The 21530-nt window shown below is 48.3% G+C and overlaps 8 protein-coding genes across 8 annotated transcripts; 4 read left to right on the forward strand and 4 right to left on the reverse strand.

Annotated features, from left to right (window-relative positions):
- Nucleotides 1-123: 123 nt before the first annotated feature.
- BDV27DRAFT_152578 (uncharacterized protein) lies at nucleotides 124-3364 on the reverse strand (the record flags this gene model as incomplete). The annotated part of the gene is made up of 6 exons (XM_032071590.1): nucleotides 124-240; nucleotides 297-406; nucleotides 473-819; nucleotides 2698-2915; nucleotides 2998-3165; nucleotides 3233-3364. 6 exons carry the CDS (start codon nucleotides 3362-3364, stop codon nucleotides 124-126), a joined length of 1092 nt encoding a protein of 363 aa, XP_031933002.1.
- A 1358-nt stretch (nucleotides 3365-4722) lies between these two features.
- Nucleotides 4723-6604, reverse strand: BDV27DRAFT_140831 (major facilitator superfamily domain-containing protein; the record flags this gene model as incomplete). The annotated part of the gene is made up of 5 exons (XM_032069732.1): nucleotides 4723-4968; nucleotides 5029-6226; nucleotides 6281-6351; nucleotides 6402-6475; nucleotides 6544-6604. 5 exons carry the CDS (start codon nucleotides 6602-6604, stop codon nucleotides 4723-4725), a joined length of 1650 nt encoding a protein of 549 aa, XP_031933003.1.
- Nucleotides 6605-9386: 2782 nt separating this feature from the next.
- On the forward strand, nucleotides 9387-11120 carry BDV27DRAFT_140832 (fungal specific transcription factor domain-containing protein; the record flags this gene model as incomplete). The annotated part of the gene is made up of 5 exons (XM_032069733.1): nucleotides 9387-9403; nucleotides 9496-9693; nucleotides 9723-10349; nucleotides 10541-10685; nucleotides 10719-11120. The coding sequence occupies 5 exons, from the start codon at nucleotides 9387-9389 to the stop codon at nucleotides 11118-11120; spliced, it is 1389 nt and encodes a 462-aa protein (XP_031933004.1).
- A 1062-nt stretch (nucleotides 11121-12182) lies between these two features.
- BDV27DRAFT_152581 (uncharacterized protein) lies at nucleotides 12183-12578 on the reverse strand (the record flags this gene model as incomplete). Its single annotated transcript, XM_032071591.1, has 2 exons — nucleotides 12183-12446; nucleotides 12507-12578. 2 exons carry the CDS (start codon nucleotides 12576-12578, stop codon nucleotides 12183-12185), a joined length of 336 nt encoding a protein of 111 aa, XP_031933005.1.
- Nucleotides 12579-13012: 434 nt separating this feature from the next.
- Nucleotides 13013-14073, forward strand: BDV27DRAFT_152582 (oxidase ustYa family protein; the record flags this gene model as incomplete). The annotated part of the gene is made up of 5 exons (XM_032071592.1): nucleotides 13013-13241; nucleotides 13329-13457; nucleotides 13506-13660; nucleotides 13719-13824; nucleotides 13889-14073. The coding sequence occupies 5 exons, from the start codon at nucleotides 13013-13015 to the stop codon at nucleotides 14071-14073; spliced, it is 804 nt and encodes a 267-aa protein (XP_031933006.1).
- Nucleotides 14074-15037: 964 nt separating this feature from the next.
- On the forward strand, nucleotides 15038-16048 carry BDV27DRAFT_152583 (oxidase ustYa family protein; the record flags this gene model as incomplete). Its single annotated transcript, XM_032071593.1, has 5 exons — nucleotides 15038-15269; nucleotides 15322-15450; nucleotides 15516-15652; nucleotides 15709-15814; nucleotides 15870-16048. The coding sequence occupies 5 exons, from the start codon at nucleotides 15038-15040 to the stop codon at nucleotides 16046-16048; spliced, it is 783 nt and encodes a 260-aa protein (XP_031933007.1).
- Nucleotides 16049-16197: 149 nt separating this feature from the next.
- BDV27DRAFT_171662 (uncharacterized protein) lies at nucleotides 16198-17760 on the reverse strand (the record flags this gene model as incomplete). The annotated part of the gene is made up of 3 exons (XM_032075654.1): nucleotides 16198-17388; nucleotides 17452-17544; nucleotides 17587-17760. The coding sequence occupies 3 exons, from the start codon at nucleotides 17758-17760 to the stop codon at nucleotides 16198-16200; spliced, it is 1458 nt and encodes a 485-aa protein (XP_031933008.1).
- A 757-nt stretch (nucleotides 17761-18517) lies between these two features.
- Nucleotides 18518-20202, forward strand: BDV27DRAFT_171663 (general substrate transporter; the record flags this gene model as incomplete). The annotated part of the gene is made up of 3 exons (XM_032075655.1): nucleotides 18518-18983; nucleotides 19048-19150; nucleotides 19218-20202. 3 exons carry the CDS (start codon nucleotides 18518-18520, stop codon nucleotides 20200-20202), a joined length of 1554 nt encoding a protein of 517 aa, XP_031933009.1.
- Between the last annotated feature and the right edge of the window lie 1328 nt (nucleotides 20203-21530).

A 21530-nucleotide genomic window follows, 5' to 3' on the forward strand; every position in this document is an offset into this window, starting at 1 on the left:
ACAAACATGTGAGCCAACCGACCCTGTCTAATGACAATATTATTATCCTGCAGCTCACGTTGAAGTTAAAGGGATCATTCCCAACTTTTTTTCCTATGAAAGTAATTCTACTGAGGTAATTGCTCATGAAAGCTCTGAGCACAGAGGGGACTGAACCTCAGCATAAGCGACCATCCAGTTGAGGATATCCCAGATTTTCTGAGACTGCCCTGCATTCCATCGAAACGTGATCAAAGAATACTATAGAATGTTAGTAACGAATTGGATATTACAAAATCAAGTGCGAGATTCCTTACTTTCCCATCGTTATGAACACGAACAAAATCCCATTGATATGAGTCGGTAAGGACGCCAAAAACAGTGATATTTGACTTTTGCGCAGTACGTCGCGCGAGTTGGACGGCACCTAGCTTAATGTTAGATGTATAGTTTTGTGATAGATATATACAGCGTAACAACTAGAAATGCTTACCCATGTACCCTAATAATTGGGGCAGTCCCGAAGTTACATGCCTCGCCTTCTTGGCCTCCACTATTATCAATTGGTGCGCCCGGTCCTCGTGAGAGGTATACCACAGCGAATAATCTGCTTTCCCGCTGGTTACGACCGTTTGCGAAAGGGTGATGCTCATTGGGGTCTCGAACCCCAGGTGCAAAGTTCGAGCTTGGGAAGCGGCGAAAGGCCTCCGTTCTCTTAGGACGGCTTGTAGGATGATGTTTATTCTGACCCTGGCAAACGCCTCACTCTCGAGGCTTCCATCGGTCACAGTATCAAAATCTTGCAGGTTCTCGGCTACACGGATAATGAATCGAAGTGTCCTTCATATTATCCCAGTTAGCATAGCTTACCCAGAGTTTGGGGAATTGGGATTTCCCAAGATGGGAAGTCCATAGGTATAGGTTGCTTCGAAATTCCGAAAAGCCTTTCTACATCGTCCATAGTCATACTGCTGTATGCTATGGATACATAACCTTTCTTCAAAATCTCTATGGCATTTTCCGAATTTGTATCATCGACTCCAGTTCTTCTAGGCTTATCCCCCCTGGTACGCCTTGCCCAGGTTGTAGCAAAGTCCGGGCCTTCTTCACTAGCACTTCTAACTTCTTGAATGGATTCTTGAACGGCATGCTGGTGTACTGGATGATGAGAGTAAACGTAAGAAGGCTTTTCGTGGCAAATGCAGAGATAGTATGCTGGGGGCGCGTATGTGTCACTGTTTACAATTACTCTACGACATATCTTGTTGACCATCCTTCAGTACTTCAGTTTAGGAAAGAGCGATGGACATATCTAGAGTACTATGTAACTTTAGTACTAACGAAGTCGAGCATTTTACACTATATATGGAGCTCAGCCTCATCCAATTGTGCTATACATCCAGGGCTTGAACTCCGGGTACGGAAACATGTGCGCACTGCGCTTCTAGATACACATGAGAAAGACACAATATTCCCTCCGCAAGCTACGAATGACTGCAGCAGATACTCTAGAACTTGTCGAGGTTGTGATCCTCGATTGTCCCCTTCGTATGGGCAACAGCGAATTGGGAGGATATTGTGAGGATAATGGACTGTTCACCGAGACTTCATTGAGCCCCAGACATCTCTATCGGACAATGGCAGTAGGCATATATAGTCCTACGATACCAGGTAACTAGAAATATCGAGCTATGAATACTCTTGTCAGCGAGGGGCTATTCCTGACTCATGCCTACAGTGTTTTACCCAATTCAGCTTCTCCCACGACATTTATTTATCAGAAGCACTCGCTCACCTTTCTACCAGAATCTCAACACCACCACTGGCGGAAACAAGCTGTTGAAGTCTGTTACGGTGGGGCCGATTTGGTTCCGCATGAAGTTCAGCCTCTACCACGTCACATACTTTGTAACTATCATATGTAGGAATCGCATCTTCTGCTTCAGACATTTGGCGCTTTCAATCCCCGCGACTGCGCCATGTGTAGACGGACGATGTGATAGCCGAGCCAAAAAGCCTATCCGGCTTTATCTGTACGCAAAACGCATGTCGGACATCTGCGGGATACAAACCGTGAAGGCAGGGCCAATAATTATTACCTACAGCTCTTTCCCTTGACGCGTGTGAGTGACCCAGCCGAGCTACACTAGTCTGGCCGGTTTGTAATGCCTACCCTTGGGGTTGTTGCCACAAGGTATGCGCATGGCATTGGCCCCGATAAGTATGACATGTAGTGGGTAGTGGCTCACGGGGTTCCGTTCGTACAAATAGCCTCTATTCCCACAGAATTAATTCGATGTCGTGGTATCGTATTATCATTCGTCATGCCATGTAGTTGATTTGCCAATTCATGTCCGCATAGCATGCCCGAGTTGACAGCCAAACAACTCTTGGTGAAAGAGCACGATCCCAAAGATTCCACTTCACATAAATAGTGATCAGGTATCATTAACTCCCTCGGTTGAAGTCAAGTTGAACGGATACTCAAGGGGATAGGTGATAGTGACCGCGATTTCATTGAAGCCTGAGGAACTCAAAACAGGTAATAAAACCCTCAAATATAATCGACACGCTGCATCCTGACACCCTTGATCCATACAGAATCATTGTAATCTATCCAACTTCCTCTCTAACCTCTCGATTTTCCGCTCCCTAAGTCTCCCTCCAAGCCCACACCCATGCCTAGCTCTACGCCTATGACCGCACCCATGACCGCACCCATGATCGTAGCCATGATCGTAGCCATGATCGTACCCTTGACCGTACCCTTGGTTTTGTCCATGATCATACCCTTGATTGTGTCCATGATCCTGTCCATGGTCCTTGACCGCATGACTAGCTATATTCGCAGCAATCGCTCCAGCAATCGCGCCTCCTATCGTGCCAAGTATGCCATGCTCTGACTTCTTGCCGACTTCGTGACCGACGAACGCGCCCTGGATTGAATGAGTTAGATGTCTTTCCTTTGGAAATGGGAGCGCGGTCCGGGGAAGGGGGGGGGGGGGGGGGAAACTATACCCCCGCGCCGCCGACGATAGTTGATCCCAGCCCTTTTTCTCCCTCCGCGCTGTTCGATCCATATTCGGGGTTGGCTGGGTCCCGCAACTGCGTTTGGTCTTGTTCGTAGGGGGGGTGTTGGGTGGCGTTTGGAGCGGGCATAGGGTTGTCAGTATCCTGGTCGGAGAACTAACTTTTATTAGCCTCCTAGACTTTCCCGGTGGGTGTATCATAGCTGGTGAGATGAATAACATACTTGACTAAAGTTAGACCGTGAGTCTTGACTCTGGATTTGAGTTTGAGTTTGAGTATGAGGAAACTGCCGGCTCTCCTGTTCCCCTACCAAATCGAGGGGGACGTTGTTGCCATAGTAATCACGATTAGCCATGGTACTGGATGGATGGGTATTGTAGACAGATATTAAAATAAAGCCAAAGATATAGAGTACTTTGAGTGCAAGATATAGAAGGGTGAGTGATGCAGAGAAGAACCAATACAGATGAATCCAGGTCCCAGGAGAGGGCCTCTAGTCATTTTATATCATGTCTGGGAGGGATCTGCCCTCTCATCAACGTCACCGACCCCAGCTTGCGGCAGGGCTTGGGCCTCCAGTGGTGATATTGTTCCAGATCGTTCAGCTCGACCCAGTCTGGGGCGCAGGGCTAGTCTGTGCTTACGGCCGCACGGTGGCTACGCAGCGCAAAAAAAAAAAAAAAAAAAAAGTAAAATAAAATAAAAAGGTGGTTTATGTCCTGATCCATCATTGTCGACAAGGATGTAGTAACGCATGGGGGTATGCGGTGAACAAAGGGTATGTATCCGATAATAAACCAACGCATCTCCTGGCAGTACACCTTCTACACAACCAGTTAGTACAAGATATAGAGTAGTAAAGACCCTCTGCGACTGTTCTCAACAGCAGCAACCCACTCCATAATCTATATGTGGCTTAGGACTATGTGACAGGAAAGGGAGAGCCGTCATGATCAACGCACTATGATGTGTTAAAACGGAATCCAGTTCTCATTCTAGTGGGGCCGTGGATATTTCGATTCGGCAACTTCTTTTGAGACAAGCTTCAGCTACCGGCAGCACCGCCCCCATCTCATCTTATTTTGCAACGAAATCAAAGGTTTTGGTCGGGAGGTCTATTGTCATTTGCCAACAAGGCTCACTATCCGCTAACCTAGTCAGGAAATTCGGTTGTAGGCTATGCTGAGGAAAGATATGATCGACAAAAGCTAAGCGATGTGGAGATGTAGAATATTTCCGAGGGGCTTGGCATAGGGCATTTGGTTCGATTCCCCGTTTTTGATATCCTCTGGACAGATACGGTTGGATGGCGATTGACATCCAGATCAGCCGTACAAGGCTGAGGGTTAGTTGGGCGCTTAGATGCTACCCAAGTGACCGGATCTCCTTATAGGAAAGTGTTCTATTATCATCCTGATCCTTCTATCGACACCCCCAGGGAAGGGGATATTTATGTAATCCCTTCCCGAGTCTTACAGTGGTCTCCGATTTTATCTACCAGGATGGAGTGTTGACAACAATAGCAACAAGATAAAACGTTTCCAATTGGGAATAATAATATGTTACCAATCAGGCCGTTCTGCGTCTATTCTCAGGCGCAGCAATGACTGCTATGGAAAATAACAATGGTCACCGGTATGCTTCACTGACCCTCAAGTCTCATTGGCATTATAGCTCGCTTCCGGCATAAGCCTGCAATAGGCATATGAATACTTATTCGCGGAGGTCGATCTGGTTCCCTGCAAAGTACAGATATCTCCTCGCTCCGAGAACCCGGAGTTTCTTCCCGTATATGATAAACAGAATATTGCCAAGGAGTATGACGGTTAAAATCACACTGAATGTAATATAAAACCCCGTCAATCCGGAACTGGCGATCCAGGGGGCCAGAGCAAAAACGAAGACCGTCGAGATTAAGTTGCGGATGAAGGTAACACCTACCAGAGAGCCCGCCACAATCTGTCAAAATTGACCTGTGAGCAGTCAAAGCAGAGAGAAATTATTTGGATTGCAACTTACTTCGGTGTAGGCATCTGTAAGATACGTCAGAGAGACGCTGCTGGGCGGTGTTGAGCCAAAGGAGGCCAGTCCGAGGCCTACAGCAGGAATTGGCCACGGAAGCCCCTTATCTAAACCAATTCCAAACATGATCAGCCCAGCAGGTACGAAGGGAGTAAATGCTAAGGATAGCCAAAGACGCATCTCAGGCTCATAGATCCCATTATTCCTCCGCGCCAGAAGGATAATGAGCCAGTCACTCAAGGGCCCTGCGAGGAGAATCGCCAGGGACGTGCCAATAAACGAGGGGAGACCCATCAGGCCAATCTGTGCGGCAGTGAAATTATATGGCGGAATGGTCATCCACGATGAAAGCGTTGTGACAGTAACAGTCACCGCAGCTGTCATGGCTCCATACACAACGGCCATGAAGAATATGGCCGGAATTGTGAAAAGCATGACAAAGGGCTCGTAGCTATAACGTGCGAAATTGGCCAGAGAGCTTGGTGAGATGGTCCACAGCGCAAGCCTCTGCAGATAGGTCTTCTTTGGAATCGAAGGGTCGATCCAGTTACCTGGCTCAACCTCCCTTCCAATTTTGTTAACTTCCTGTGGATTCTCCTCATCTTTCGCCACGTTTTCTTGATGTTCAAAGCTTCCCTGTCTGTTTTGGGTTTTTTCTGGTGGCATGGAGGCAGGAGCCTCCTCAGTCGAGGTCGCAACGAACTTTGTTTCTTCATACAGGAAGAGAAAAGCGACGAATCCAGCACCAAACAAGATTACCATCCACCACCAAACCCAACGCCAGCCCTGTGAGTCCACGATGTAGCCGCCGGCCAGTGGAGATAGACTAGTTCCTACTGTCATGATCCAGACGTAGATCCCATTCATCAAACCCCTCTGGTGGACGAAATAGATATCTGCGACCGTCATCTGAACCAGCACCTCTGCCAATGCCCCCACGACGCAGCTCAGAATATTGACCACCATCAAGTCCGCGACGTTCATCATCCGTGCCGTCCACACACTGATAGCACACTGGAAGGCAGTGCTGAAGACGTATACCGGCCGTCGACCATATTTAAGGGCAAAGGGGATAATAATCACGCTTCCGATGCAGAGAGCCCCACATCCTGCTGCGTAGCTGTCATTCAGGATCTCGAAACTGAACCCGAGCTCGGCGTTTACAGGACCCCAGGTTACCGTCGCCACATCAATTCTGGGTGCGTCGTGAGACAGACTCAAACATATGGCCGTAGTGGATAGGACTTACAATGCAAAAACCATGATCACATAGTAGGAAACCAAGGAAAAGTTGAGGTGCTTGCGCCAGGTGGACCAATTCTCTTGTATGTCAGCGGGTCTTTCTTGCCCTCGCAGATGCTCAAACTCACGAGCGGATCGTTGGGGTCATGGCTCGGTTTTGGTTGGAGGATAATGTTCGAACCCTGGTCAGACTCGGAAGCTCCTATTATATGGAATGCTTAGCAAAACGGCCATAAATGGAACATGTAACCATGTAGTGCTCCTGTATACCTTCAATGCGAACAGTCCCAGGTGGCCATGCTGGGTCAATATCCCTGCTTTCCGGTGCCATCACGACTGTTGTAATTACTCCACGTAATGTTAGAGTAAAAATCAGAAGAGCTAATCTTCTGTACGAATTCTGCTCATGGCGCCCTTGGGGTTTTATAGTAGTAGTTTATGAAAACTCCGCGCACCAGCCTTCACTCCATTCCAAACCATGACACTGAGTTCTTTGCGACATTGTTCACCCTCTGAGCACGGATAAACTATTTGATACGACGATCACTAGAGTTCCCCATCATAAATGCGGGGGTGGAGCAGGCGACGTAGAGCAAGAAGGGATAGTTGGAGCGACAGTCCAATAGCGTCAATTTCCGCGAGGTGTTTAATTAATGCGGGGAAGCTTGGGGCGATAAGATCTGGCGAAAACGCTATATTCATTATCAACAGACTTTAGAGAGCCGATAGTCACAGGAGAACTACGTTGATGGAGAGAAATGTATATCCCGGAACAGGGAATTATACGAGCAGGTGAAGATTTAATTCATTAAAGGCATATCAGGAATGGTCTTGATCGTTTGGATGTCAGGTCATAGCATTTTGGAAGTGCACGAACGTTAAAAGTACCTAGGAACGAGGTAAACTTAGGGCCCTCGTATACACTAAGCTAGGTTTACGCCACCCATGGTGCGAGCAATCAAGTCTAGGAAGATTTCACCCTTTCTCTGAGCTTATTTATAGGAATTTGAATGGAGTACCAATACCTAGTCAATCATATTATAGTGCCAACTTGACTTTCTCACCACAGCTGGTTCGGCGTAATGCTGATCACGACAACGATCAATGAAGGGCAGACAATCGCTGTATAACTGGATACTAGGTTTGTGCTATCATCTGTCCGTCAAGGATATTAACCTGATGGTTTATTATCCAATGGGTTTCACACATCTTGTAGTAATACGATAGCCACGTAGTGAGACTTCTTGACGATTTCAAGTCCCGCTTTCTGTCAAGGTTGGATTCTAAATCGTCACCACCCTAATAGGCCGTTGTACTAAGATATTCGGTCTAATATTCAACTGTCAAGGATTCAACCATTCAAAAAAAAAAAAAAAAAAGAAAGAAGAAGAAAAAGAAATCACAGTTTTTGAAGTAGTAACCAGGGCGCACGTGAGACTACCAGGAACAATGTCCTCCATCAACATGCAGATCCGTACCGGTCATAAAGCTACTGCCGTCTCCAAGCATGAACAAGACCGGGGCACGAAATTCATCCACAGTACTCAGGCGGAACAACATGTTATCACCAGTCCATTGAGCCTCCATACCAGGCTTCTGCAGCGCTTCAGCCCTTGCTGCAGTGCGAATATAGCCAGGAGACAGAGAGTTGACTCGAATGAGTGGCATGCCGACCCGCGAGCCCCATTCAGCAGCTAATGAACGAGTAAGCTGGTGAACAGCAGCTTTGGAGGCATTTTATCCGGCGGTGTCGACCCTCTTATTAGAGACATATCCACTCATGCTGGCCACGAAGACGATGCTTCCGGTTACATTGGCCTTGATCAACTCCTTGGCGACCGCCTGTGCAATAAGGAAAGAACGACATCGATTATAGCAGGGATTTAACCGGCAACAGAAGGCCCAAGGGACGATATCGCGGAGAGTTGCTTCGAGAGATCTCGACATCCTCACACTGGGGGTTAAATCTTAGGGACAGTTGGCACTGGTCTATTTTAGAAAGCAAACCAAACAACAATATAGCGTATATTTGTTTCTCATCTATTTTGAAACTTTACACCATTGGACTATGATCGCGAAACCTTCACAATCACAAAATCGGTGCAAATGCCCGCCGGATCGGGAACAACACAGTCTGCTGCTGCTTCTTGACGGAAGATTCTCTGGCGTAGAAAGATACCGTGAGAACCGCGCGCTTAGCGACGCCATCCGGCGTCAAATCAAACATTTTAAAAAGTTCACCTGGGTGCCCCGAAGCTCTGAAACGGTCAATACCAAATTGCTGATGAGAATAACGCTCCCAGCCCATAGTAGAGGCAGCTTCCACCGACAAAATGGGGATGTCATCGGAGAGTACCTGCAGGCGATAGGACACTCCCTGTTGATCAAAAGCCTCGAAGCAAGGATTATATGTACTTCGCCGCTGGTGAGAAGTTCTGGAAACAAATGGAGCTCTTCTAATTGAACTGCCCTCTGTCTGCGGTGCGCGAAGGTGTGGATGACCCTTCGCTAGTCAAGTTGACTATTGAGAAGATGGGTGGTCGCCGACCAGCGTATTGGAAAGAAATTGCCGCCGTGGTCGGTATGTTCTCGGGATCTGACTCTCCCTGGACTACTGGTTGTGTGATTTCTTGCAATCGTGGATTCAAGTTCCAGACCTAGTGCATAGTTTCGCTAGTTGCGATACCGGGACTGGACTTCTTGTTCATGGAAATGATAAAGTGATGACCACCTCGTACGATGTAGCAAGAAAAGGATAACACAACGATTCAGTTAGGGTTTAAAATCAGAAACAGAAGGTAGACACATGATGATAAAGATTCAAGGACAGTTCATATCATTCTTGGTAGACCCGACTTACCAGACACGTCACGTGGAACGACGGATTATCAGACTCGGGGAACGACGTCTCCTCCGTCCAACAGCAATGTCAAGGTCAACGGACTACTACGAGCAACGTGGTCCTCGTTGAGCTACGATAGCTTGTACATTCTGTCGTCAGAGGTAAACTAGAGAGGCAAGGCACACAATATATTAACCCAGACCGACCCGCAACCCCAGAAAACGAAAATGCAATGGCGAACGACCTGTTTGCGTAAATTGCGCGGCTTCCGATGTCGAATGCCGATATGTAGATGTTCAACAACGAAGGTAATTACGCTTCAACCATGGAGATATTCTTTTTCTTCTTTTGCTTTTTCCCTCTCTCCAAATGTCCGCCAGGTTTCACGCGGAGGCTTCGTTATCTGCCATTGCAGGACGGCTGGACCAGATAGAGTCTGCGCTGAGAGAACATTCGAATGCTCTCAGCCAGCTAAGAACCGCACATACAGCGGCTGAATCCGCCTTGACGCCCATGCATTGCAAGATCAGACCTATCACTCCCTCAGTGTCTGTTTTACATCGCCCGCCGGATCTGGCGTATCTAATAATACCCCGACCGCTTCAAGCGGGACTTCCCGAATTTCAAAGACAGTAGATATACCTCCGATGACTATACCACTATGGCACTCAACAACCACCGGATCCCTGTTGTCCTGCCCTTTAGTGAGACCACTCCTGGGCGATTACCCAAGTGATGTTTTTCTTCGGATAGAGGAGCGCCGAACGCTACCCGATCAGTTGAAAGTAACATTGCAATCGAGGATCACTCCAGAGAAGCCATTATTGAATCGTGCGACGACAGATAGCCTAATGGATGTTTACTTCCAAACAGTCAACCTGCAACATCCGATTCTCTCCGTTGAGGACTGCATCGCGCATTACCACTCGGTGGTATCGGAACCTTTGCAGGCGTCTTTAGAGACCGGCTTCGTGCTATTGATGCTGGCATTAGCAGAAGCTGCGACAATGCAACCTCCGAAAAGTCTTGATGCAGACTGGTATCCTGGAAGTGTCTACCTCTTGCCGGCATTGTCTATCATTCTAGACGCTTACTTGAATACGGCTATCCATACGCCTGCCCTTCCGCAATGTCTGTATCTTGCCGCCCTGTATTACAACTATCTCGCTCGACCACTCGATGCTTGGAAGCTTGTTCACATGGCATCCACCAGCTTCCAGCGACTCTGGCTAAGGTGAGCCCGAATTGAGTCTAGGTCGCAGTGATGTTAGTAGAAGCTGAATGACCTATTAGGTCCAAGCCATCTTCAGATATGCGCGAAGGTCGAAGTCAATCACTAATACAATTGTGCTGGGCGATCTTTTCGCTTGAATGGTCAGGCAACCACCATTTTCTTTCCAATCATGGCTGACCTGCGTATTTCAGCGATCTCATTGAAGAGCATCACCTGCCACGAAGTGGTATTGAGAACCTCGTTGATAGGTTACATCTTCCACTATGCGGGGATCCTCCGACTCCATCATTACTTGCCTGGCTAGCTGAGCTGTCGGCACGTCGACTTCTGAATCGCGTGCATCACGCCATGTATGCCGATGATCAATAGTATCTTCTCCAAGCAGACTACGTGACAAGGGATGAATGCAGGGGACGAGAGGAAGGAGTTATCATCCGACTAATGAGTTCTAGCCTGAATGTTTCAGTGGAGCTGGATGTGCAGTTAAACAACTGGTACGATTTGATTCCGCAAAGTATTAAGTCTGACTTGGCCCAAACAAACCTCTCCACTCGAGACGCCATGATAGCTCTTTGTCATCATTCCGCGAAGGACATAATCTTTCGCCCATTTTTCCTTTTTGCATGCAGTTTTCCTTCGGACATTCGTCTTCCACAGCCCTTACTTGAAATCTGCCAAACGACTGTCTATAGCTGCAGTCAATATATTCGGGTTGCTGCAAGGAGATTCAGCGAGCCATCTTCGTCAACGGAAATTATCATCCATTCGTGAGTGCTAATTTCGCTTACCACTAGGGATGATGGACTAACATTCTAGGGTCTTTGCATCTTCGGTGTTTGTAACTATCGCAGCTCTCAATCCGTGGCTGGCCGAGAATGTGCCAGATATTGATGAATTGCAGGAACTGGCTATATTTACAATACAGCGCTGGGTGTTTCCTGGTTACTGCATCGAGGCTATGGCATTGATGCTTGGGGGGATTGGAAACAAGACCAAGAGGCTCAAGCTCAACATGAAATGAACAGTAGATTCTCTGAATGTACCTTTGAGGATGAAACTAACTACGCAAGAAAGTATTTGCTCGGTCCTGCTTGTCCCTTTCCTCATCGAAGCTCTTATATTATATACAACACAACATCATAATTGTATATACTAACCTGCGTGCGCAGGACACATCTCCTCACAGCCTACCCATGCGAAGTATGGCCATATCAGCTACGCTCACGGGGCCTCAGTCTCGCGTGGGTTTCAGTGGCTTTCGGGAACATGTTCAAGACTTTCGTCAACCCTATCACCCTCGATAATATAGGTTGGAAGTACTATTTGGTTTTCGTTGCCGTGTTGATCGCCTACGAAATCACCGTGTATTTCGGATACCCTGAAACGCGTGGGCATACGCTGGAAGATATGGCAGTACGGTTTGACAAGATGCTGCGGGTAACATTACAAGGGACGATACGGTGAAGATCGGTAGTGTGGAGTTTGTAGAGCATGTTTCTCCTAGGGATCCCTAAGGTACGGCTTTGTATGGGCCTTTAACGTGTGTTTCCTTCTACTGTCCGTGAAATGCATTCCTCGGAGCCTCAGGCTGTACTATGAAACCGATACCAGCACAATCAACACAGATGTATATAAACTAGTATATATTAGCTGTATCCCAATGGTCGTTGACCTCATTTATCTGCCTTACGACTTTATCATATTATGGTCTTTGTGTAGCGTACCCGATGTGCATATATTATCTTATCAGGAGTCACTGGTGAAAATACACGGATAGCCCAAGGCATCATCCCTCTTCCACGCACTGCATATGATAATGAGGCTTCGGCATGCTCAGGGAGTATAGGCCTCGATAGCATTGAAGATACGAGCGCCGTCAACATTGTCCTCGTTTTGTTGCTCTACCGTATTATCGACTTTGTGTTCTGATGGCCGATCACCATAAGAATGAATGATGAAAAGATTTGCACCTTCCGGAGTAACCTCCTCCCTGCGGTGCAAGGCATCATCGACCTTGCGATCGGGAGGGGGAGGACTGTAGGCGTTAATGTTGAATGAGTGGGCGCTTTCCGGGGAGACATCGTGTTCAGCGGCGACCTGTTTCGCATTCATTAATGCTCTATACTTCACATTGCTGGCTGTTGCATTCGCCCATACCTTTGAGGTGGGAGCGGCAGAGGTCATCCCTATGACCATGAAAAGGGAAATAAGGGGCATGAAGGTCTTCATTCTCGCTCGGGTCTTTCTCGTTAAATGACTATAAAAACAGATTGAAAGGCTTTGGTTTGTGCCGCTTACAGCAAGGGGAATTCGAGGACCGCAAGTTTAGGGACTTATATAGCATTCAGACTACGGTAAAAAGTTTTGGACATTAGTCCACTCATCATATCTGAGACCGGATGCAAATGATCACCGACCCCCGGAAGCACAACGCAGTAACGTTACATTCATCCATGCCAGGGTATCTGATCCTTTGGCTATGCTAGAAGTACGTGTATCACTGAGTGTTGTTTGTTATTTCTGTTCAACTGCAGAAAACTCAAACATAGAAGTTATCCAACCAGTTTCAGCTCGCCTTTCTCCCAGGAACAGGAGCATTTCCCGTTCTCCATTGTTTTATCTCAGTCATACTACTTTTTCTGCGCCTACCAAGAACAACAGTCATGGTACCTCGAAGGTCAGCTGAAAGTACCTCGGAGGATAGCTCGAGTCCAACCCAACCATTCCTTGAACAACAGATCCCTTTGAAAGAGAAATCCCTGGGGCCGCTGAGGGACAGGCTCACCTGGATCATCCACATTCTGGCCTTCTGTGTTTCTCTTTCGCTGGCCCTAATTGCATTTACCATGGAGCCAAGCACTCTACAATGTACTCACCAACTGTCACCATACTGTATGCTTCCACACCTTTTCTCTCCTACGTGTCACACTTGCTTTACGCACAATACGGTCAAATGATACCATCTAACTCAAACCTCAGCTCCTCTTATTGAAGAAGGGCTTATCAAATATGATTCCAAACCTTTCGAAAACGAATTCGAAAAACCTTCGAACTATCGGGGACAACCCAGCAATCTTACTGAATCATCATGGAAAGCGCTCTGGGAAAGTAAGCAACACCACTTCTCCATCATAAACGCAACGCTAAGCCAACTAGCTCCTGCTATCGGGGTGCCAAGAGACAAACTAGAATTACTCAATAAGTCCGGTCCGGCAAGGTTGAACTGGTTCCCCGCGCCTCCAGCTCTTGATCACAAGGCTGGGGATGCATTCGCTGCCTTGGTTGAGGTCTTCCACCAGTTACATTGCATAGTAGGTTCACGTCTTTTCTTTCATCTGCAAGGTGGATTGTTGATTTGATCACGGTTAGAATACACTCCGCTTGGAAGTCCATAAGAATAGCTACTACGACCATTTTGGTGAATGGCCAGATGGAAGTGGCCCTGGGAATGAAGCAGTAAAGAAGACCCATATAGGTACTTCTACCATCATTGGCAAATTCGAGCACCGTCCAGAGTCGGATACTAACGCAATATTCAGATCACTGTATTGAACTCCTGCGCATTACCCTTATGTGCGTGTCGGACGTGACACCCTTAATGTTTATAGATGACCCCCATGCCTTTCAGAGACGCACCCCTGATTTCAATACCATGCACACGTGTCGGAACTTCTGGGAGATCCGCGAATGGGTTGAGACAATGGGCCTACCTCCATTGTCCTGATCTCAGTCACGCTACCTTTCCGTACTAAGCTGGACAGGTTAGGTTATCACTATCATCCCTCCAGGGTCTTATGATCTTCTTCGATGTTCTCACAAGTTGCCAATGGAGTACCGCAAACGAGTTTATTGGAATCACACATGTTCACGTAAGCGCTAGGCTGGATCTTAAGCAACTATGAAATCCTGCATGAGGGGCCTAAGTCGCCAAGGAACGGCATCCGCCGGCGTATCTACGATTGCGGGGACGCCGTAATATCCGCACTGTTTATTCCATACTTGGTTGTGGATCTATATTCTCTTGGCTCATATAAGGCGATTTGATTGGCAAGATGTTGCCTCCTACATGAGTAGTTTTGCCAAGACTTGCTGGTCCTATACCCAGCAGACAGAGCCACAGAGTCCGGGATCATGATCCGTCACTGGATTCAGGATGCTAACAAATGATTAGCTAAGGCCGTACGAGTCTGAGGACAGTTGGGATTCACTCCTCAAGTAAGGTATTGGGTTTCGTGGTGCCAAGGCTGCTGCTCAGGAGAAAAATGTAACTATCGCTGGCGGGCCTTGATAATCCTCCGATGCTTTCACAGCTATCTTGTTACACATGGATGTACATGGATGCACACTGACCTCGTGTTAGTTAGGGCCTAAGCATGGACTACATGCCAAGGTTCGGGGCTATTCCGTGTAATGTTACCCTGCTATGTGACATGATATGGAGATATTGAAGAATAAGCCTAAGTGAAGAATTGGGATGTACGCCTCCGCACATTACTTAGGCAGCTACACGGCCATAATATCTAGATTCAGTGTTCAACGACGACATCTATCCTTGTATGACATAGTAAGCAAGTTGTCTCATGGACGCTCTTCTTTGTGCCGTCAACATTTAACCGTAACATTAACAATCACATTACTGTCTATCCTCAGGAAGCTTGCCGAGAGGGTCATTGTGCGACCTGACCACCATGAAACGCCCCCTACAGGAAATTCGACACTCAGCGCATACGTTGCTTCAGAGGCAGCAATACATCCATGTGGACTCCAGTGCATTGTCTACCTCCCCTCACTCCTTGCTGGCCCGCACATTGCCCTGGTTCCTCCAACTAGCTTTCTTTTTCACTACGTTCGGCTTTCTCACATTCAGATATCAGACTGTCGCTACAGATCAGGCATGCACCTCCCGCCTTTCTGCCTACTGTGCGTAAGTTGGACGTATAGGCACCTTGTATTGTAGCTAAATCTAGAGTAGCGCCCGTTATAGAGGCAGGGATCATCCGATATACATCGCATAATATAGCTGGTGACTTTGAGCAGCCATCTGTCTATCGGGGTCGGCCTACCAACAAAACAGAAGCCGCATGGCAGAAATTGTTCATAGGTAAGATGAATTCTTTCTCCGAGAAATATATTCTGCAGTCATTAGATTGAAGCTGAGGTCGACAGCACCGGGCATCAACATCCCAGAGGCTAAGCTCCCCTTGCTCAATAAATCGTCGACTGTGAGCTGGCTCCGAACTCCTGAAAAGAAAGGCGAGGGTTACGTAGGGTACCTGGAGGTGTTTCATCAGCTGCACTGCTTGGTCAGTCAAAAACCCTGCCCCTCCTCGGAGACGACTTATTGACTAGAGACGTGTAGCACATGGTTCGGCTAAAGATTTATCAGAAGGAATATGAGGAAGAGTTCGGGTATCCAGCGGCCCAATTTGGGCCAGAAGATTCCGCCATTACAGCCACACATATCGGTCAGTAGCTGTGTACCTTGTATAAAGATCTCTCTAATTCTAAGCGGCCACGTAGACCATTGCCTCGAGACCCTGCGCTTAAACGTGATGTGCACAGCGGATGTTACGCCGGTGATGATCGTGGCAGATGATACGGCGCCTCTGGGTCGCTACGTGGATTTCAATACCATGCATAAATGCCGAAATTTCTGGGACATCCGGGCGTGGGTTGACCAGAATAAAGTGATAGACTAAAGACCTTCGCCGTCCTTGCAGTGGCAAGTCGGACTACGTTCCATGACGAAGATATACTTAGTCGCCAGTAGCCAGCAGGAAATAACGAAAGGCGGAAGCATCTACGAATGTCTTGAATCAATTAATAAATTTGTCTATATCATATCACGTTACATCATGTCTCTCATCACGTCACCAATAGCCTCCGCACCACCACCGCCACCGAGCAGCTTCTCGTTCAAAGTTTGGACAGTGACTCGTCGGTAGCTGGTCAGCGGCGGGGTTCCGTTGTCTTTCACCTCCAACACGATGTGCAGCAGTTGTCCTCTAGGGAGCGCTTCGCGACTGATAAGCTCAAGACAACACTTTTCCGGAGGCGGCACAGTCACCTTGACCTTGCTACCAGTGGGGTTGAGGGGTTCAAATTGCAGCTGTCCAACCTCGTGGTGGACAGACCACTGCGTCGCACTCGGGTCTTTGTACTGATACCATTTGAATGTCAGTGAATCGTTTGTGTCCGGGTCGTATGTCTCGGAAGCGTCGAGCTCGAATGTCGAACCCGCCTCCAACTCGACATGCAAGGGCTCCAATCCTTTGCTGCCGTTCAGGACGATGACAGGTTGGTGATTGGCCTTGCTCAGCTCAGGCGAGAGCGTCCACTGTATCCGGGCCGCAAAGTCGTTTTGGAAGGCATCGCGCCACCTCCAGATTGTTGCGTGGTTGGACTTGTGCGTGCGTCCGTCTAATCCAACCGCTTCATCGACGGTGTCACTGTAGTGTCCATTGCGGAGACCTTTGGCGCTGATGTCCGTAGCGATGTAGCGACCTCCCCATGAGCCCCACTCTGGGCGCTCTGGCACTCCAAGACCATTCTGAATCAGGTAAAGGAAGGTTGGTGTATCACCCTCGGGGATGAACATGTAGTCTGGGTATGTTGAACCAAGAGGGCCGATCTGAATATTCTCCCGAATCCATTCCTTGCTGATCTTGGTAGGGTCGGGACCGCCTTTATCAAATCCGTACCAGCCATCACCAGAGATACCGCACCATGCTGCCATACCGTACATGTTCCATCCGTGAACTGAACAAATATAGAAGATATCGGGGTATCTGTTGCGGATCCATACACCGGTATCATCCTGGTCAGAAATCGTATAGACACGCAGCCTCGATCGGAGTGCTGCGGCAACTTCTTCTGACTTAGTATTTTGAATCTTGAGCAAGACCGATGCGAGGACATTGGTGCCACCCCAGCACAAAATCCAGAGAGGCTCGGTCGAATCAGCCTCGATGCGCTCTAGTAGTAATTGTCCACCCTCGCTGAGCGGAATATCGTCTCCGACCGCGGACATTCCATATGTCTATCGCAGTTGCGTCAGCTGGTGATTCCCCAACGAAAAGCGCACATTGTCAGGGAGACATACCTCAGCGCCTTTCTTAATCAGGCTTCTCATGTATTCCGCCGTCGGGTACGGATCCTGTGGATTGGCGTGGGCATTCAGATTGTCGACTACTTTCTCGTAGCCATCTATAATCTTATGCATGTCCTGTGGACACACCTTGGTTTTCATCCATGTCGATGTACAAGCGACCAATCCCTCGGTCTGGAACTGATTTGAGTAGAGAAGATACCGCACCAGGGATTCGGCATCGTCGGGCTCATTGGAGATGTCACTGAGGATAAACACCCGGGGCTTGGAAGCAAATGTCGGGAGACGCTCAGCCTGTGCCATTGTGAGATCTGGAGTCCAATCAACTGGAATGCAATGAGAGTTTCTCTCTGGTATTCGGAAAGGGTGAGGGATTCTGTGTCTTATTTCAAATTTCCAGATCTAGGCAGATGAGAAATATGACGACATGAATAGGAGAGCAAATCCACTTTTCGACCTCGTTGCGAGATTATCACCAGAATTGCCGCATCCACCATGGGACCGAAAAGGGTAATTGGAGCCACCAACTACTTGACAACGAAGAAAAACCGGGGCGGGTCCAAACCGGGGCCGAGAATGGAAGTTCGAAGCAACCGGAATTCCATCGGGAAGTTTCATCGGTAGCTTCAAAAGATTCAAAATTCGAAACCCGAAAAGACTCTTCCCCACAACATCACCCGAAGTAAATCCAGTCCACCCACACATGGCCCCATGGGGGTTCTGGCTTCCCCGATCTCGTGGAGTTAGCCCTAATCGTCCCAATGGAATCCCCTGCGGGCGTACGTTTACCCCCCACAAATAGACTAAATGGGGAGAGCAGAGCAAGGCTGCCATGAACGTGCCAATCCAAAGTTCATGGCGTCGGTAGCTTCGTTAGTCTCATGATCCAGCGATCTTGTCCGTATACCGCTCCGCTTTTCGCTTCCCCGACTTGATGTGGTGTTTAATGTATAAATATAAGTAGTATGCCGGGGAACTCTTGTACCCGTCACGATGTGTAAGGCATTGAATCTCACTTTTAACCCAATTTAGTTGTGCCTGGTTTGCGACCACCGGCAATATGTTAGGGTCCTTCAGGCAGTCTGCTCTCTATCAGGAGCTCAATGCCCGTCTCGTGTTCATCGGATGCTTCGTCTCCTTGGGCGCGATGGGATTCGGGTTTGACAACTCCTGGTGGGGAGGTGCGTTAGGTCTTCAGCAGTTTAACAAACATTATGGAGAGTATAACCCAAGCACTGGTGGATACAGTCTTCCCTCGGAGAAGCAGTCGGCCGGCACAGGCACCGGCTCGGCTGGTATCATTCTCGGATGTCTCGCAGCTCCTTGGTTATGTTCGCACTTGGGAAGGAAGCCGACACTGTTGGTGATGTCGGGTCTCCTGACGGTTGGAACGGTTCTCGAGGCGTCCGCTATCACTTCCTTCTGGCAGCTTGTTGTCGGCCGTATCGTTGCGTATTCCGGCATCGGAGTGGCCTCCAATGTGGTACCGATGTATCAGTCCGAATGTGCTCCCACCAAGGTTCGAGGTTCGTAAATGGACAAGGCGATATGGTGACGGACAGGACGTGAATGCTGACCATATCTGTCCAGGTGCGTTTCTGACAGCCTACTCCATTTGGAATACATTCGGTGGTTTCATGGGGACACTGGTGGTTTTCCTCTGCCAGAACATCAAAAGTGAATGGGCCTATCTGTGAGTACCATGTCTTCTCTGGCCTATTTCTCCTTGAATCGCTCGGCTTGACTGAATGCCCCCTTAGCACGGTCATTCTCTGTCAGCTCTTCGTTCCGGTAGGAATCGTGCTTGGATATGCCTTTCTTCCCGAGACCCCTCGATACTTGGTCTATCGCGGACGGCTGCAGGAAGCCGAAGCTTCCATGAAAGTTCTGTTTGGGCCCGACTACAATGCAAGAGAGGAAATCCAGCTCTTACAGCTCCAGCTGGAAGAGCAGCGTGAATTCCATAAGGCAACGAGCTTGCTAGACTGCTTTCGCGGGGTGAACCTGCGACGGACCGTCATCGCGATGGGCACTCAAATCCTGCAGCAGGCTCAGGGTATCTCGTTCATCAACAATTTTATTGTTACATTCATGGAACAGCTGGGATTTCCGGATCCATTGAAGTCGAACGTCATTGTCCAGACTTGCGGTCTGGTGGCCAACCTCATCTCCCTGTACACGTTCGATAAGCTCGGACGGCGTATTAATATGCTCGTGGGTGCATTGCTCATGGCTGCCATGATGATGGGAGTCGGTGGCGCTAGTGCACATGGGACAGAGAACCTCAGTACGATGACCCAAAATGGCTGCGTGGCGATGCTCATTCTCTGGTATGTCTTCTACGGTTTATCATGGGGACCGGGTGTTTGGATTCTGTCCGGCGAAATTGGAACAGGACAATTGCGAGAACGGACTCTTCTGTTGGCATCGCTCGGCAGCTTCGTCACCTCCGTTCCAATCAACTTCGTCAATCCATACGTCCAAGCTTCTATCGGCGGTCGTGTCACGTTTATTTACGGCAGTTTCTCTGTTGCCGCGATCGCTTTCGTGTATTTCCTTCTGCCTGAGACCAAAGACCGATCCCTGGAGGAGTTGGACGAAATGTTCCAGAACAAGATTCCCACCAAAGAGTTCTCCTCTTATGTTTGCACGGGTCTGGGAGCACAGATTACGCAATTGGAGAACAAGGAGGACCATGGAGACATGAAGGTCAAGCAGATTGAGCACGTGGAAGCAGCTTTGTAGGTCTTATTTAGTCCTTGCTGCAAAGCTCATGAATGAGCAGGATTTTGGCTGGGAATCTGTGTCCATAATGTGTTTTGCCCAGGATAGTTACAATCGGTATGCCGGCTATGCCACTGTATATTACATGATTCGAAGCGGATGTTCATACTTATTTTTATTCAAATCTACGATCGGTACGAAATTGAAGTAGCGACTCAATCCATTTATATAATTCCAATGCCACAGTGTATAAATGTCAAGTGATATCCCAGCATTTGCCGAGTTCCTATACGGAATCTTCATTGTCAACTGAATACCGTTTTTTGGGGTGGCGTCTGACAGCTTTCCGGGGAACGAGTTCCCTTCTTCTCCATCCATTGCGCCAACAAGATAATTAGTCTTAGTGTCCGTACTCTGGAACGATCCTGGCGCAGGATTGGATCCACAACTCTCGCTTCGCACGCAGCCCCACAACATGATTCAACGCATACTCCGTACCAAAGGTGGACATGCCTTTAACGGCTGGTTGACAGTGGGAATGCATCTATAGCCTTCTAACCTCTTCCATTGCCGTAGTCGGGTTGTACTCGCCGTTGTTAAAGCCATACGAAGATTGTGTCGTGACTAACAAGGCGACGCAAAATGGAAACTTCCTCACCCTATCGTCCCATTTGCCATCGAGATGGCTATCTACAATAAGTGATTTATTATAGTCAAGGATTCCACAAAATTCTTGCCTGGACGGGGCAGCAGGTATGAATCGGAAAGTGGTGGCTCCGGGTACCTGTATTGGGAGATCCCGATCGAGAGAAGACGATAAACCCTAATTTATCCACCGGGTTTCCACCGAGGAATTGCACCACACGGTCCAGCTGGCAACACCGCTCCCATAGTTGTCACCTATCGTCGGGCCGGAGGAGCTTCGTCTCTCCGATTGCTAGGTGCATAGTAGGCTAGTCCCTCCAATATCGCTAGTTTATTCCCCACCCTCTCCCTACTCTTGGCTCAAACACAACCTTCATCGACTTGTATACGTAGCTCTTTTCCTTGCTGGCTTAGCACATTTTACTACTCATGGATATACATTGATGAACACTATATGACTCTCGAACTGAGCCTTCACAATGGAAGAAAAGTGCACCAGCAAGGGTGAGACGCAGTCGATCACCATGATCCAATCCCCCCCCCCCCCATTTCAGGCCTTTACTATATCGGCAAAACGTAGAGATCGGTGAAATAAGCAAACGTAACATTATCTGAGATAAGTCGATCAAAGCCGATCTGTTTGGCGTCCTTTGTCTCAATGCACTTCGAGATTTCCTGACGGATCTCTGTGTTCTCGGTGGGTG

This window comes from Aspergillus caelatus, assembly GCF_009193585.1.
Source record: "Aspergillus caelatus strain CBS 763.97 unplaced genomic scaffold BDV27scaffold_7, whole genome shotgun sequence".
Lineage (NCBI taxonomy): Eukaryota > Fungi > Ascomycota > Eurotiomycetes > Eurotiales > Aspergillaceae > Aspergillus > Aspergillus caelatus.